Below are 16,891 nucleotides of genomic sequence, written 5' to 3' on the forward strand. Positions count from 1 at the left end.
GAGGGACGTGTATCAATATCTTGATATCTATCAGGTTTTCACAATTTATCCCTATCTCTAAGGTTGTATCTTTTCTCAGAGGGCTCCCTCTGGGGAGACTTGTTTCCTTTGTCCGGAGATCTTTCTCTCCGTTGAGGAGACCTTCCTCCGGACTGGAATCGTTTTTCTCTGGGAGTGGATTGTTTATTTCCATCCCAACTCTTTTTTGGAGTATTTAGATTATTTTAATAAAGGTTTTTTCAGGATTTTCAGTTAGTTGGGGTTTTACTGGTTTACCACCCAAACTATCTCTACCTAGTAATCATAGGATTTTTCTATGATTCTGGCAAGTTCAAATGGTTGTTTTGCTATATCTGTATCTTTAAATTTCTGGCGGATCGCCACAGATGCTGCTTCTCCTTTTATGTTGGCTAATAATATAGCCGGGACCTGCTTGAAGTCTTTCAGTAATTTCATACCCAGAGTTAAAGCAGGTTCTGGACCGTATTCATTTTGAATCTGTCTTAGCACATCTGGTATTACCGCCATAGACAGAACACCATGTGTTTTTGTGTAGATTGAAGCAAAGACTGTGCCCCAAGTGTCACAGTCTTCCACATGTGGTGCGATCCCCATTGGAAGACAGATAGTCAGAATTCTGTGTTTCTCAGTAGGTGTAGTATCAGGAAATACTGCCTCTATTTGAGTGATTATTTGTGCTAACCAGAATGGAATTTTTTCCCGTTTTGAGGGTATTTTACCAAGACATGTTTGTATGTTCTGTGGTGTTATTTTGTTTGTGTTCCCCTGATGGGGGTCAGCTGTGGAATGTTAATTGCTGGTTGGACTGTTGAAGTCCGCATTACATATTGGACCAATTGTCTATGTATTTTAACTAATAGTTTTAGCTGAGCTAAAAGTTCCCGGTCTGACATTTTATCAATGTCTGGATGTGGTGTGTAGCTGGCTGGAACCGGCCACGTGGCTCCTGGTCTACCTAGTGGACCGAGCCTGGTGATGTGATTTTTATGTTTTAGGGCGCCTTTAAAACAGAGCAGGTGCTCTTGGTAATTTAGTGGGATTTCAACCACCTCGAAAGGAGTGTATTCATCCGGAGGTTCCTCTATTTTGTTATAGTGGAATTCTTTTGTTACAGCATTTGCTGCTGGAAAGTGTATCCATGAATAGAATACCTCTGTCTGCCGATATTCATGGGCCTCTACCACGAATATGACTGTACCACCTCATGATGTCAGTCCGTTTTCTATAAGTTTAATAGTTATAGTTCTTCTTATATTGACCGGAATGAGTATAGCATTCGGGTCGTTTTCTTGGAGAGTTGTGTCATCCGCTAGGAGTTGAGCTGCTATTCTAGCTCTCTCCGCTTCATCATCACTTTCCACCATTTTACTGACAGAAAGTTTTGTTGCAGAGCAAGTTTCAAGGAAACAAAGATTAGGTGCTCGATATTTTGGAACACTGTATCCTTCAACGTTGACTAAACCAAAAACTATACATAGGAATCTCTTCCTACTAAGTTCCGGCGGATTTTAACCTTTTACCCACTCCAGACGTCTTTTGGAGTTTTTACGGGGAAAAGGGTTCTGTGTGAAAAAGCACGACTGAGTTACTCTAGTGTCTTGTGTTAGATTATCGCCTTACCAAACGTTGGGCGCCATGTAGTGTAGTTCCTATATTCCCAATAGGCTCTGCGCATTGGAATAATATAAACAGCAGTGTAGACGTAGGACTGAGGTCGACTAGGTCTCTACTGACTATATTAGACTTAATTAGTTTTGCCAGCTAGCTCAGAGGTCACTAGAAACTTTCTCGAATTAACAAGGAGGAGTTTAACTTCCCTGGATAGACAAGAAGGGATTAGCTTCTGACAACCATATAGCATGACAACTTTGCTCCCTCAGAATAAAGAGTGTATCTCTAGAGTCGTGTGAAAACAATAGACAGTTATTTCACTCAGTCAATCGTGCATACTTAGTTTCACCAGAGTGCAGAGAAATAGAGAGACGGGCGTTTTCAATAAAAGGTGTTATTTATTGAGCAGTCTTCTTTCTCATGCAAGAGAAATGAATTGCCACAATTGCAATACTTAACATGAAGTAAAGTGCGTACAGTAAAAGTAGTATTATCAAATAATACTGTATAAGCATGGATATGGTTTCTTAGCCATATGATACTTCAAAATAGATCAAATATATACATACATTAAAACATTGACTAACGTACTCAACTGGTGCTTCTAATCTAAGCCTACCCCAGTGTACCTGACCTAAGCCTAATACGTGGGAAGGAGTAAGTAAGTAGCAGTTTAAGTTAAGTTGGTTTTTACCAAGGAATCTGAATCAAGAATTCTCTCAAGGGTTTAGTCAGCTCCGTACCTGGGTAATAGAAAGCAGGAGGTCTGGTATCCTCTCTCAGGACTCGATATCCTAGCAATCCGCAAGGGCGGCTGGAAACACCGGAGCTGGAATTTTCTCGGCTGGAGAAAAAGACAGCGTCTTTCTCAGTGCGTCAAAAGGGAGGGGCGGCGTCCGTGGGCTCTCGCATCAGCTGGGCTCTCGGGCAAGTAGATAGCCGCTCTGCTCCAAACCACTGTGTGTTTGCTTAAGGCAACGTTGGTATATTTATACCTGAAAGGTGCCGGGTTTGACGTAAGATTGGACATAAGACGTCAATAAAAGATGTCACTAAGAAATGGCCGTTCTTTCAGTGCTCGCAGGAGTTCTAGGACAAATCAAAACAAAAGCATGGGGAATTCCCAGGTTGCTGGAGGTTTGGTTTGTTTAAAGAACGCGTTGTACTTTCTAGGAGTCTAGGGGAGTAGCCTTGCCGTATTTGGACTGCATGGGCTATTACTAAATATGGATATGATTCTTATGCCTTTATAAGGATATTATTTATTATAACCATATCAGGGCATAAATCGGGAATATCGAATTAGGGTCCTAGATAGAAACACAACACTTGATTCCGGTCCAGGGAAGACATGGCTTGGAAGTTAAGACTGGACTGTTCCCCTGACGAACAGGGTCAGGACTGATTTGCATATAGCTAGGTCTGAACTGGGGTGGCGAAGTTAGCAAAAGAACGATGATTTATTCAACCTAGATCTGATAGTGACTGGGGGTGACTGTCTGAAAACTGTCAGTGTTCCGGCCACCATTTTACTGTGTTTGCTTTGAATTAACTTCTAGCCAGTGCCACCGAAAGAGCCTAGGGAGTATCTGTGAGGATGAGTGCTTGTATTCCAAGTTCTTTGGCTGATCCTGGGGGGTGGCACAAGACTCCAGTCCTGTCCAGTGTTATTCTGAGCTGTCAGACTGCTCAACCGTGTCTGTCAGCCAGACTGGAGAGGAAACTCACCCCTCCAGTACTGGACTAGGACAGAAAACACGTCTGGACTTCAAAATAAAAGTGCCCTCCATTAGCGAATCAGACACCTAAAAAGGTGAACCACATTTGCAAATCGTGCAGATTCTTATGTGTAAAGATGCTGTATAAGTGTTTCACAGGGTATTTGGCATTTATGCTTGCTGCAGACAAGGTTTGCGACCTAACAGTAACAGGCGCACAAACAGCCAAACAAATGAACCCACACATCTCCTTATGAACTACATTGTCATTGCTTGGACTTGAGGAGCAACTAACATTTGTCGACTTTAGAAACATCTTTGAAGTAGGGATCAAATCTCATCACAGCTGAGCATGAATGATAGAAACATAGAAAGGGAAAGACGTGCTAGGAAGAGAGAGCTGGAACAGAGCCTAGCAAGCACAGAGCTGCACCTTACAGAGTCTGGCCAGGCTCTGTCCCACATGGGACCCGACAAACTAGAATGAGGCGCCAACACGGATCTCAGCTGCAAATAAATCTATAATTACTGAGTCAGTCGAGCAAAGCCCAGCCCGCCGTCGCACCAGCCTCAGGAGATCAAGGAGCTACAGGCTCAGTCAGGCATAAATTAAATATTTTCAATACGTAATTATATTATCATACATACCTGAGTGAGCCACTGCAAGTCTCCTGCAGCCGCTGCGAAGACTGGCTGTGCAACCTCTCGTCGCCTACAGGTTTGGTCGGGCAGCAAGATGAGGCACCAATCAACTAGTGGCACAGGCAGCAGTGGTGCAAGCAGTAGCTGCCAAACTAAAAAAAATCATACCTGCTGCCCGCTTGCGCAGAGAGACTTAAGTTCCTGTCTCTGCAAATAATGGACACACTGCTATTGTTGCAGTCGCGTGATGCTATATCACGTCATGTGAATGCCGCTGTGGCTGTCCTGGGCGGTCTCAGCTGCTGTGATGTATGCTGCAGCCACAAGGCGCAGTTGAGCCCCCAGGCCTGGCTGGCAAGACCGGACCCACACTCCTGTGACTACCTGGCATATGTAAACTTTTAATTCAACTGTGTACCAGGGCAGCACTGCACAGTATGCAGTAGTGCAATCATTCACACACTCTGGCAGAGCAGGATGCGATCCGCACAGCTCGCTCAATGAGTGCTTCTTAGTCGGCGCTCCCGTTTCGGTTGGTCTGCAAGAAGGCACTACAAATGACTTAGCATTTTAGGGCGGTGATGCGGACCACAACACTAAAATGCGATAGTCTAACCCCTGATGTGTGGTGCTTGGCAGGGCTGTTGTCTGTGTCACCCGCTGCCAAGAAACGGTTAAACAGAACAACTTCAACTCATGGCCTGGTGTCCAAAGAGTATTGCTGGTAGTATAGTGGCATTTAGAGCACCAGGGAATAACTGAAAGACGTTTATTTATCAGCTACTTTTAAACCAAAAACGTTTGCTGCTAGAAACTAGTGAAACTGTCTTTAGAGGACAGCATCTACCAATAACTTTTATTGTGCCGTGGGGGCAATGCTTTTAGTGTCAAAAACAGATGAACTAACGCCCCCTTATGCAGTTTTTGAAAACCGCAGCAACCTGGTTGTTGTATTCATTTTTGCGTCCAAAATATTGCATTTTAAACAGATATCATCCCAGTTTCTTTTTTTTCTGTATATACTAAATCGAATTTACTTGATTTGTTTGTGTCCATTGAATAATTAACTTGTTTTCTGAGTTTTTCAATAATTTTGCTGTGCATTTCTTAACTACAATGATGTTTTGGTTAATGCACAACACACACATACATATATACAGTTCTGCCATGTTACTGAGGTTAAGTAGAGGATTCCTCTTTTTACTCCAAGGTATTAGCTAGTCTAGGCTTTGTGGACGCTTGGTCTCTGCTCTTTACAAGACTGAGGCCTCTTTTCGCATACACTAACAATCAAGTTTCCTCCACTATCCAATACGCAATGTTGTGGTTGCAGTTACTATGATCTAGACTCTATTCTGCTGGTAGTTTCTAAAGTCCATGTATGCCACATTCATTATATGGTTTACTGCACATTTTTTAATGATAGTGTTTGGTCTCAATTATGTACTAACTTTATTTTAGAACTCAACAATGTTAATGTAGGGAGGAGCCAAGCTCGCGAGCGTAATGGTCGCCTTTTAGCTCGGCTCCCGCAGCCCTCCGGCCTGATCGTGTATCCTGTCTAATATCCTGTCCGGAGACGACACATTATCGGGGAATTGGAAACGGAACACCTTGTTTGTACTTACCATTTGGCCCGGAGATTTCAACGTGTAGCGGCTCCGAAGTTGTGCCCTCCGCAAGATCGGGGCCTCCGTGGAACCTAGACCGGGACCTAGCCTGTGGGATCCGACGGCTCTCGGCCCCGGCCGAGAGCGTGAACCAATGATGAGAGCCGTTGTGCGAAACTCCCGGCGATCCTGATCTGGGCCTGCCCTGGTGACCGCGCGGCTGATGTGGGTGAGATGCACCGGGGACTGATTCTGTGAAGGGGTCCTCCCCCCGCCGCTGCTGCTTTGTCCGGCGGCCCTGGTCCTCTGCGCCCGGACTCTGCTTGTTGGGGGCGCCGGTGCTGGTGTAGGCGGGGACCCGTATTGGGCGGACATCCTTTCGGCACCAAGGCTGCCATTGCTGGGACCCCCGGAGCTCTGTAAAGTCCTACATTTTTTAACTGTTTTTTCGGGGGTCGTGGAGGGCGGCGACTGGGCTGACTTCACGAAATGGCGGCCGACCCTCTGAAACAAGAATCGCCCTGTGGCGGCGGGCTTGGGTTGCCTAATTGCGCGGGGGTCTGGTCTGGTGAGCGTGAGCTTACGGTCAGAGATATCCTGGAAGCTCTGAGATCCCTGCGCGCATCCCTGGCCCCCGATGTCCCTGTGGGTCCGCCACGATCTGCCGCCATTTTGAGCAGCCGTTTCTTCTTGCCGCCCTCTTGTTTCAGTGACTCCATTGCCTTGCCCCCCTCGATTGCTGCAAGTGTTGCTGCCGCTGATCGAAGACCGTTTTGTGTGCCGGTGACTTTGGAGCTCCCTGTTTTTCGAGAATCTGACCCCGGGGACTTGGACATTGTGCCGCGGCCCTGTCCGGCACGGATGCCTGGAACTATTGGTGGACTGCCGCCTGCACCTGCTCCGATGGATTTGCCTTTGTCTATCACAGAGACCCCCTCGCCTTCCCCAGCGGCGAAACTGAACTCCTGTTTTTCATCATCCGTGCTGCGATTGCTGATGCATTTAAACTCTCTGTTTGGACTTCTGCTCCCTTGCGGACCGATTTACCCCCCATGTTGTTATGGTAGTCACCACTTTTTTCGATTGTATGCTGGTCTTGTATTTAGTATCTCATTTTACACTGTCATGTGGTGGGTGGGATTTGTGGTTCGGAAGGGATGGGGGTGATATGCACGACTCTTGGTTGATTCTTGGTATACGACTTAGTGGCGCAGTTGTTTGTACACATGGAGCGGTGGGAGATCCCTTCCTCTGTACGTTTTATGGCGCTTGATGGGGTGTCGTCCTGGTCTGTTTTTGCTGCGATTGTCTGGTTGGGCGGAGGGCGGCGGCCGACCATATTGATTTCTGTTCTTATGCTCCTCCCTCCTGTTTTCTTATTACCGTTTCTGTTTCTTTTTGTCTCGTTCTTCTCTCTTTCCTTCTCGCTATATTTCGGGTTCTGGTTTAGGGCGACAGGCACGCTGTCTGAAGGGTAGGCCATAGCCTTCTACAGGGGTGCAGGGTGGGATGGGTGGGTTGAGTTCCATTTGTTGTTTGTTTTATGGTTCTATGGCCCTTTTGTATCTCCTTTTCGTAATGCCGCGTCTGTCCCTGCCTCCCGTGGTGTGTTCGGGGTGGGGTGTGTGGCGTCGTTAACCCTCCTTTTATGGTTCGGTTGCTTTTCTTTTCGATCGCTGTACCCTCACTGGTGCTGATACTCCTGTTGTCTCCTGTATTCCCGCCACGGGACGCCTGTGTCGACGTGTCTTCTTTCTTTCGTTTTTATATTTCATTTCTTTTTTCCTTTTCTCATTGTTCCACCTTGTCCTCCTCCCCTCCCCCCCCCTTCCCCCCCCTTCCCCCCCTCTTCCCCCTCTTTTCCTCTTCCCCGCCCCCCTCCCTCCTTTTTCCTAGAGGTCACTATGACGGGCTAGTTTTGATGTGATGTTTCTCCGATCCCTCTGTTCTGGCTTAGCTGTGGTTTGGGTGGTGGGCATGTGACGATGATAATGCTCAGGTGTCGATTATGTCTCAATTATCCTGATCTTCCTGTGTGCATTGTGTTGTCTCTCCTGTACTGCGGCCCCTTACCCCCTTATTGACGCTGAGGCTGGTTCTGGGACTTCGGACGTCTCTATATTGAAAGTGAGCCTGTCGTACGCCTTATCCCCATATTATAAAATTAACCTTTTTTGCTCCTGTGTCTTGGCCCTCTGGTTCCTAAGTCTCTTCTCCCCTTTTTACGATTGTACTGCCTATGCTTCTTGCTGATTGATTCTGTAATGTTTGCCTTGGAACCTCTGATTGCTTTACACATTGCGGCCGGCCGATTTGGTTGTAGGCCTAGACTTGTATATCCTTTTGATGCTAATAAAGGTTTTTAAAAAAAACAAACAATGTTAATGTATAATAAGAAAGTCGAGCACAAATTGCAGGCTTTGAGATTTTCTTGGAATTTGTTATTGTGGCATGTCTAAGAAGTTACTGCGTTTGATGCTGCTCCATTTACGGTGCCTTCTTTTGAGATTTGCGTTTAGAGAATCTGCATATTTTTTCACATAATTCAATAAAAGATTCTCAAAACATGTAATGGAACGTTGTTTACTTCAGAAAAAGCAAAGCAAAAAGGGAGCCAAGCCTAGTAAATCAGTTAATGGCAGAAAATGCAAGACAGAGAGGGAGCCAAGCCAGGTCAATCAGTTAATGGCAGAAAATGCAAGACAGAAAGGGGGCCAAGCCTAGTCCATCAGTAGTTAATGGCAGAAAATGCAAGACAGAAAGGGAGTCAAGCCTAGTCAATCCGTTAATAGCAAAACATGGAAGGCAGAAAGGGAGCCAAGCCTAGTCAATCAATTAATGGCAGAAAATGCAAGACAGAAAGGGAGCCAAGCCTAGTCAATCCGTTAATAGCAAAACATGGAAGGCAGAAAGGGAGCCAAGCCTAGTCAATCAATTAATGGCAGAAAATGCAAGACAGAAAGGGAGCCAAGCCTAGTCAATCAGTTAATGGCAGAAAATGCAAGACAGAAAGGGAGCCAAGCCTAGTCAATCAGTTAATGGCAGAAAATGCAAGACAGAAAGGGAGCCAAGCCTAGTCAATCAGTTAATGGCAGAAAATGCAAGACAGAAAGGGAGCCAAGCCTAGTCAATCCGTTAATAGCAAAACATGCAAGGCAGAAAGGGAGCCAAGTCTAGTCAATCAGTTAATGGCAGAAAATGCAAGACAGAAAGGGAGCCAAGCCTAGTCTATTAGTTAATGGCAGAAAATGCAAGACAGAAGGGGAGCCAAGCCTAGTCAATCCGTTATTAGCAAAACATGCAAGACAGAAAGGGAGCCAAGCCCAGTCAATCAGTTAATGGCAGAAAATGCAAGAGCCAAGCCTAGTCAATCCGTTATTAGCAAAACATGCAAGACAGAAAGGGAGCCAAGCCTAGTCAATCAGTTAATGGCAGAAAATGCAAGACAGAAAGGGAGCCAAGCCTAGTCCATTAGTTAATGGCAGAAAATGCAAGACAGAAGGGGAGCCAAGCCTAGTCAATCCGTTATTAGCAAAACATGCAAGACAGAAAGGGAGCCAAGCCTAGTCAATCAGTTAATGGCAGAAAATGCAAGACAGAAAGGGAGCCAAGCCTAGTCCATTAGTTAATGGCAGAAAATGCGAGGCAGAAGGGGAGCCAAGTCTAGTCAATCAGTTAATGGCAGAAAATGCAAGACAGAAAGGGAGCCAAGCCTAGTCAATCCGTTAATAGCAAAACATGCAAGGCAGAAAGGGAGCCAAGTCTAGTCAATCAGTTAATGGCAGAAAATGCAAGACAGAAAGGGAGCCAAGCCTAGTCAATCAGTTAATGGCAGAAAATGCAAGACAGAAAGGGAGCCAAGCCTAGTCAATCCGTTAATAGCAAAACATGCAAGGCAGAAAGGGAGCCAAGTCTAGTCAATCAGTTAATGGCAGAAAATGCAAGACAGAAAGGGAGCCAAGCCTAGTCCATTAGTTAATGGCAGAAAATGCAAGACAGAAGGGGAGCCAAGCCTAGTCAATCCGTTATTAGCAAAACATGCAAGACAGAAAGGGAGCCAAGCCCAGTCAATCAGTTAATGGCAGAAAATGCAAGAGCCAAGCCTAGTCAATCCGTTATTAGCAAAACATGCAAGACAGAAAGGGAGCCAAGCCTAGTCAATCAGTTAATGGCAGAAAATGCAAGACAGAAAGGGAGCCAAGCCTAGTCCATTAGTTAATGGCAGAAAATGCGAGGCAGAAGGGGAGCCAAGTCTAGTCAATCAGTTATTGGCCATCCTCGACCGTCCCTATTCTTTAAAGGCTGAACAGTTTGAACACGGTTGCCACTGCCATCAAGCTCAAGCTACACAGTACAACAGTAAGTAGCCTCGCCACACTCTGTATACAGAAAAATCTGCTTTGCCGGGTATTGAGCTTTAAACACCACTGCACAAAGTATACTTCATCAAAATACCTCCAATTCATTTTAAGAAAAAAAAATTCTAACAAATATTCTGGAAGGAAATTGATACTTTTTAACTCAAAGTATATATAAAGCATCAACGTACAAAAAGGACATTTTTTATTTGAGATGCAACTAGAAGGGGGAAACTGAGCTAGTAAGAACTCTCTTGCCATTTACCTCTCCTCCATAAACGACTTGGTTTTTAGGATTTTATGAAACGCTAGGTTCGACAAAGTCAAACAATCTTTTAAAGAAGAAAAATATGTTAATTATTGGAAAGATGCAGAATCTAAAAGGAAATGACACCAACCTTTTGAATCTTGTTTAGCGTGGACAAATCTTTTATACCTCTTTTCAGCTTGCTTGTTAGGTTTTCTATCCAGACGAGCCCAAAGGTACGGCTGTCCTATTAGCAAAAATTCAAGTTAGAAATGATGGATTGAAACACGGACACAAAATAGTTACTTCTGGTTAGTATATTCTCCCCCATATTGTGTGTATGTTGTCAAGGTTGCGTGCAGGCAGTCAGTATACTTCTCTTTAGCCCATTCTTGAGAGGTGTAGCAGAACAAACTTTGGCGAACCAAAGACCAGTCACAAAAAGTCACAGAGGCACTAGTCAAAATGCAAATACATATAAATACATCACATACATTGGGTTCTGCCAGACACTGCCATAGCCACCCGTACAATACTTAAGTGATCGCAATGTGCTGATACGCGATAATACTGATGCTGCACTGTCTTTATTTGTATTTGTATTTTCTTTACAGTGATTGCATACATATATTAAGTGGTTTTCATTGAGATAGGGTTTTTTCTTATGACGGATACTTATTCACTGGAAGTAACCCAGGACATGTACTGTTCTGAAAATTGAATAAAAATACTTAAAAAATAAAATACTGCACATACAAATGCCTATAAATGTTAATAACAACTGAGTTGCATCCACTCAATCACTTGCATTTTACCTTTATAAGGTGCCACATAGCAGCAGGTTCCATCCACCTTTTCAGTAGGAAGGGCACTGAATACATCGGCCTCTTGTGCCTTTGGATTTATAATTTCGGTTGCCAGAACCTTAAAAGGCTAAACAGATTTACATTTTTAATGCCCAAATCAACTAAGTAGTAAAAAAACAACAGCGTGGAAAAACTGGAAGAACAAAAGTACCTGGATGAGTTGCTAACAAATACAGGGGAAAATTCTGCTCTGTGCTGAATGTATGGAGTACCTGCTGCAATTTTTCCAACACAAACACATCTACAAATTAGCACATTTAAAATGCCGAATAATAGCAAAAGTCTATAAAAAGGAAAGAAAATGTACCTACGTCTTATGCTTTCAAAGACCAAAATCTCTTTTCAGGTCGAACCTGGACAGCGCTAGCACAGTCAGATAATCTGTCGTATGTACTTTGTGAGGTCTGAATCCTCCCACTGTGTTGCATTGACATCTGTCTGTACTACTCAAAAATCGAAGCCTGCTAATGGTTGGTGCATGTCTCACCTTTTCTCATATTTTAACTCCCATGGCGTGTTGTGGGAACAAGCAGCACATGCTGCCATCTAAGTAAAATTCTTCACTGAGAAAGTGGCCTAAAGTTTATTGATTCCCCCTTCTGATTACACTGCATTTAGAATTTGGACCAGCGGCAGGGAGAGAGAATGCCCTTGGCAAATAAACTGCTGAAAGTCACCTGAAGCGTGGTCTAGCGGTTGAGCAGACGACTTTGGAACTGAGAGACCAGAGTATGAAGAAATATTACACAACCTACAGAATCTGAAATTCTGGACACGTCACTTCATCTCCAAGAGACCCGCCACCCCAAATGCTGTATCTGGGAGGACTCAAATTTAGGCGAACGCAGCTGCAGTTATAGGAGGGATGGCAATATCTAGCCCTGTGAAAAATGCAATGTTTATCTTATTTTACTGTAGTTTTTCTATGGCACTCTACTACCCCTGGACGGGGTTACAGAGTTCACTAAAATAGGCCAAATAAGAAGCTGCTTTGTTGTGTATGGTTGGATGAAGGTGTTGATTGAGAAGTGGGCTATGCTTGGATTGTTTTGAGCCTAGAGATGTGCTCCACGCTTGATGCAGAGGCATGTAACTATGCCATGCACAGAAGGAGGTTTACACCTTTTTCTGTGGGTCTGCTGGTGGGTGGGAATCATCCGCATAGTTACAGTAGGTGAGTTTGAAGGAGTTGATAAAGTCAGCATGTTGTGCCAGATCAATATTAAAATAGAAGGGGAGTGATAGCAGAATTTGGAGGAGTTGTGGGGTAATAAAGTGAATATTGGTGCTCTCTTGGTTGAGATAGGGCTTTATCCATTTGAAGACAGTGCCTTGAATTATTTGTCTTCTAGGCTTTGCATGAGTACCTGGTATTCCATGGTGTCAAATGCTGATGATCGGTCCAGAAGGAGTAATGCGGCAACTCCATTCGAGACTATGGTGTTTGAGGTTGTTACAGATGGAGATCTGCACTAATTCTATGCTTCCAACTGTTTGGAATCTTGTCCCTTGGTCAGAGAGGAGTTTTGTTCAGTGAAGTTTGGTATATGAGGACAATGTTTTTTTTAATGAGTTTGCATAGGGACGGGCCATTTTCTATTGATCTGCAAAAGGCAAGTTTAGAGTATTGAAGTCTATGCTTCTTTTTTTTTATTTTAGGAGTAGTTTATTGAGCATTTTTCATAAACAATAAAGAGCAAACAAAATAGAAAAGAGTCTAATAATACAAAAGACCAATCTGAGATATACATTTCTATAGCGTACAGACCTGGATGGTTGGGAACAGTTTGTGAGCACAAGAAAAGCAACATATGATGTTTCGACGGGCCCTTAAGTGGAATGGTCTGACATATAATAAATGATAGAGGTAGATAAAGAGAGAAGGAAGGGGTGCTAGTAGGTATAGAATTGGCCCGCTCTGTCTGTGTAACATCTAGGGGGCTCCACCAATTAGTTTTAAGTAGAGTTCAGTTTATGTGCTCCGATCCCTCTAAAGAGTCATCGCAGGGTTTAGGAGGGCGACGTTGTCAGGTCTAGTTACTTTCATGTTTGTGCACATGCGAGAAGGGGAGACATACCGCAATGTAGAGGTGGATCTCCTGTTAGGCTTTCATGGTGGTTTAGAGGTGGCAAAATAATTGTCAAGAGAGGAATAGGTACCCAGGGGCAGCAACCTCTAATCCTGATTTTAAATCTGCAGCACTTTTAACAAATCATCTTTTTATTTGGGGAAACTTTGTTTTGTGTTTACCTTAATCGCCTGTAACAAGCACACTCTCCGGTCCACCGCAACCGCATTCGGCGATTGTTTGAGTGGAGAGAGGTTATCTTTTAATCTACCTAGACACTGGGCGCCATTTAAGCGGTTAGCGCTCTAGTGGCCAGCCCGCCTGGGGCATAAAGTTGACAGCGTCAGCGTGCACACAGCAAGGAACAGGTACCCAGGGGCAGCAACCTCTGATCCTGATTTTAAATCTGCAGCACTTTTAACAAATCGTCTTTTCATTTGGGGAAACTTTGTTTTGTGTTTACCTTAATCGCCTGTAACTAGCACACTCTCCGGTCTACCGCAGCCGCATTCGTGTGTGGAGAGTGGTTATCTTTTAATCTACCTAGACACCGGGCGCCATTTTAGCGGTTAGCGTTCTAGTGGCCAGCTCGCCTGGGGCATAAAGTTGACAGCATCAGCGTGCGCGCAGCGGACGCGCACAGCGGGCACGCCGAAGGCAAGCCCATCTGCGCTCGTTTGAGCCGGGACGCTGCCAGCTGCCTGAGTATGCTGCTCGTCCCTTGGCAGACACCTACGATTTGTAGGATCACTTACCCAGGAGAAGAGCTGTTGATGCACAGACGTACGTCCTCGTGCACTGGGGGTGATAATAAAACTCAAGTAATTGATGTTTATTTGCTGGAGGGACTGGAAGAGTGTGCACTCTGTGGGTGGGCCCTGATTAAACAGCAACAAGCCTCCTTTAACTCATATCTCCCCTCTTGTAACGCGCAACGACGGGGGAAACAGAGCGCGAGAACAGAGGAGCAGAGCACGGAAGGGCAGAGAGTATACACACGGGGCTATATTTCAATGCAAGATCCATTCCTAAACATGTGGCTGAGATTTGGGACTTGCTGGATGACATTAAATCAGATATATGTCTTCTCACGGAAACCTGGTTGAACAGGGACTCCACCCCGTCACTGGCAATGGCCTTTCCGGCAGGTTACTCGGTTACCCGGTTGGACAGACCAATTAAACGGGGTGGTGGACTAGCTATCGCCACCCGGCCCCCATATTATATCAAGACTTTGGATATGGCCTCCTCCCCAAATCTAGAGCTATTGATTTTCAGATTAGAGCGTGACCAAACCATAGAGTGGACGGGAGCGCTAGTATATCACCCACCCGGTGGCAGCAAGTAGGAGTTCTGCACTGCGTTACTCGACAGACTGGCCCCATATACTCTAAATACTAACCAATTCCTATTAGTTGGGGACTTTAATCATCACTTAGAGATTCTCTCTAATGCAGACTCTGCCAGCTTAGTGGCAGCGATGGAATCACTCGACCTATCGTTTAGAGTCCCTAGCTCCACCCATAATGCTGGTCATACGTTGGACACCATTTTTTCAAACATTTCCGAGCTAGGAGTTGAACCCCCCCAAATCTTAGGCTGGACGTACCACATTTCACTAAGCTTTTAGATGTCATCTTTGAACCCAGCCACACGTATGTAAGGTCGTAAAGATCTCCGCAGACCCTGGAAAAGGGTAACCTCTGCCACCTTTAGCCAAGTTAATAGCACCCCCTCGTTCTGTCTGGAAGAAGACTCCGACTCAGCCATGGGTGATCTCCCTCATCTCCCCTTCTATTGTAGCACAGTCTCCCTTTTTGGGACTTAGTGTTTAGCTTTATCCATTCCACCTGTGGAGTTCCTCTACAGCGGACTTTCTTAACACTACTACAGGGTTTTTTAGACCCAAACATAAGATCTCATGAAGACATTCTACTAATTGGTATCCTATTCACTGCCACCAAGATGCACTGGGAGGCATAGTTTTTTTTTTATTCCTGGTCTTTTGTTTTGCCAAAGGAATTTGTTTAGTAGCTTGTGAATCTTTTTTTAGAAATTCCTCTGATAGAGTTAATGGTAGCATATTTGTAAGGTAGTTGAATAAGGGTATGATCATCATTTTTATAGTCTCCACTCGGCCCTACCATGTTAAAAATTTGGGGTTCCATCCCTCAGGTAAAGTTTCTACCTTCCTTAGAGCTGTGTCACGTGTTTCAGGGATTCCATTAAGTCTGAGTTGAATTCTAAGCCCAGATATTTCACAAATTTTGGTTGCCAGGTTAGACCTGTGTTGATGAACAGGGTACTGGAGCAGAGATTATTCAGAGGGAGAATTTCAGATTTATCTTTGGTAAGTTTGTAATTAGAAACCTGGGCATATTCTTCGATGGATTGGAGTAGGGCTGGAATAGATTGACTAGCCTTTTCAGACATTATTAGGATATCGTCAGCGTATGCCGCGACTTTCACTTTAATATTATTGAAGTCGATGCCATGAATGTAGGGGTTGGATCAGATCTTGTGAAGTAAGGGATCAAGGGTTAGGATGAATAATGAGGGCGAGAAGGGGCAACCTTGCCCCGTTCCTCTTTCTAGTTTAAATGCAGAGGAAAGTAAGCCACCAGACCTGATCTTAGCAGACGGACCACTATACAAGGCCATGATCTTTCTAGTAAAGGTATCACCTAAATTAAATTTCTTAAGAGATTCACTGGGAAAGGTTCATTAGACCCTATCGAATGCTTTTTCAGGATTGAGGATAACTGCTACCATTTCAGAAGGCGCCAATTTAGATTTGTCAAGAAAGTGGCAGAGGAGCCGGGTGTTGTCGTTGGATAGCCTGTGTTTCATGAAGCCCACTTGTGATAGTCTGATTAGGTGAGGCAGGAGAAGTTCCAATCTCTTACAAAGTATCCTGGCATAGATCTTTGCATGTAGGTTAATTAGAGAGATTGGTCTGTAGTATTCAACTTCTGTATGGTGTTTCCCCTCTTTGGGGATTACGACGATAGTTGCTTCAAAGTTGGTCCTGGATATAGTGCCCGAGTCGGCAAAGTGTTGAAAAAGGGACAGAAGAGTTGGTTTGGGTTTATGGGCGAAAGTTTTGTAAAAGCTGGCAGTATAGCAATCTAGAAGGGGTGCTTTGTTTGATTTTAGCAAACAAATTGCTGAGTCTATCTCTTCTATAGAGAATGGGGAGCTTTCTGACTTCTGTGGACCTCCACTTAATCATTATTGGAATCTAGGAACCCCCACTGAATCACTGTTGGAAGGCAGGGACCCCCACTAACTCATTACAAGAAGCTGGGGACACTGGCTTAAGCAATTTCAAGGATTTCAATAAACAAAAATGCAGAGCCAGGCAATTCAGCAAACAATAAACATATGAAATATTTAAATTTTATTTACTTCAAAATATAAAAAAAAATCTAAATGTTCATTTTAATGGAAACGTTGAGGCTTTTGTAAATGTAATTGAGGCTCCTGTCACCCACACTGTTCTATATTTGAAGCATTTGCTGTGCTCTCAGAAATCAGTCTGAGGACACCAACTTCATTTTAAGCCTCCAATTTCAAATGCGTTCACATTTACGGAAGTTTTAAATTGTTCAATGTTACATTTTCTTTATTTATATCCACTTTAATAATCTGTTAATATTATTTAATTTTCTAAGCAGTAGCGGACCCCCTGAGTAGGTGTTTCTGACCATCAGGGGTCTTCGGACCACAGGTTGAGAACCGCTGTCCAA

General features: G+C 44.3%; 1 protein-coding gene across 1 annotated transcript in view; it reads right to left on the bottom strand.

The window, feature by feature from the left end:
* RLIG1 (RNA 5'-phosphate and 3'-OH ligase 1) overlaps nucleotides 1–16,891 on the bottom strand; it is a 202,751-nt gene that overhangs the window by 136,782 nt on the left and 49,078 nt on the right. Inside the window, exons 2-3 of the mRNA XM_078678878.1 lie at nucleotides 11,023–11,140; nucleotides 10,359–10,454 (exon numbers count right to left, since the gene is read on the bottom strand). Coding sequence (XP_078535004.1) covers nucleotides 10,359–10,454; nucleotides 11,023–11,140 — 214 coding nt within the window. The remainder of the gene's footprint in view (nucleotides 1–10,358; nucleotides 10,455–11,022; nucleotides 11,141–16,891) is intronic.

This window comes from Lissotriton helveticus, chromosome 1_1 (assembly GCF_964261635.1).
Source record: "Lissotriton helveticus chromosome 1_1, aLisHel1.1, whole genome shotgun sequence".
In the NCBI taxonomy this organism is placed as follows: Eukaryota; Metazoa; Chordata; class Amphibia; order Caudata; family Salamandridae; genus Lissotriton; species Lissotriton helveticus.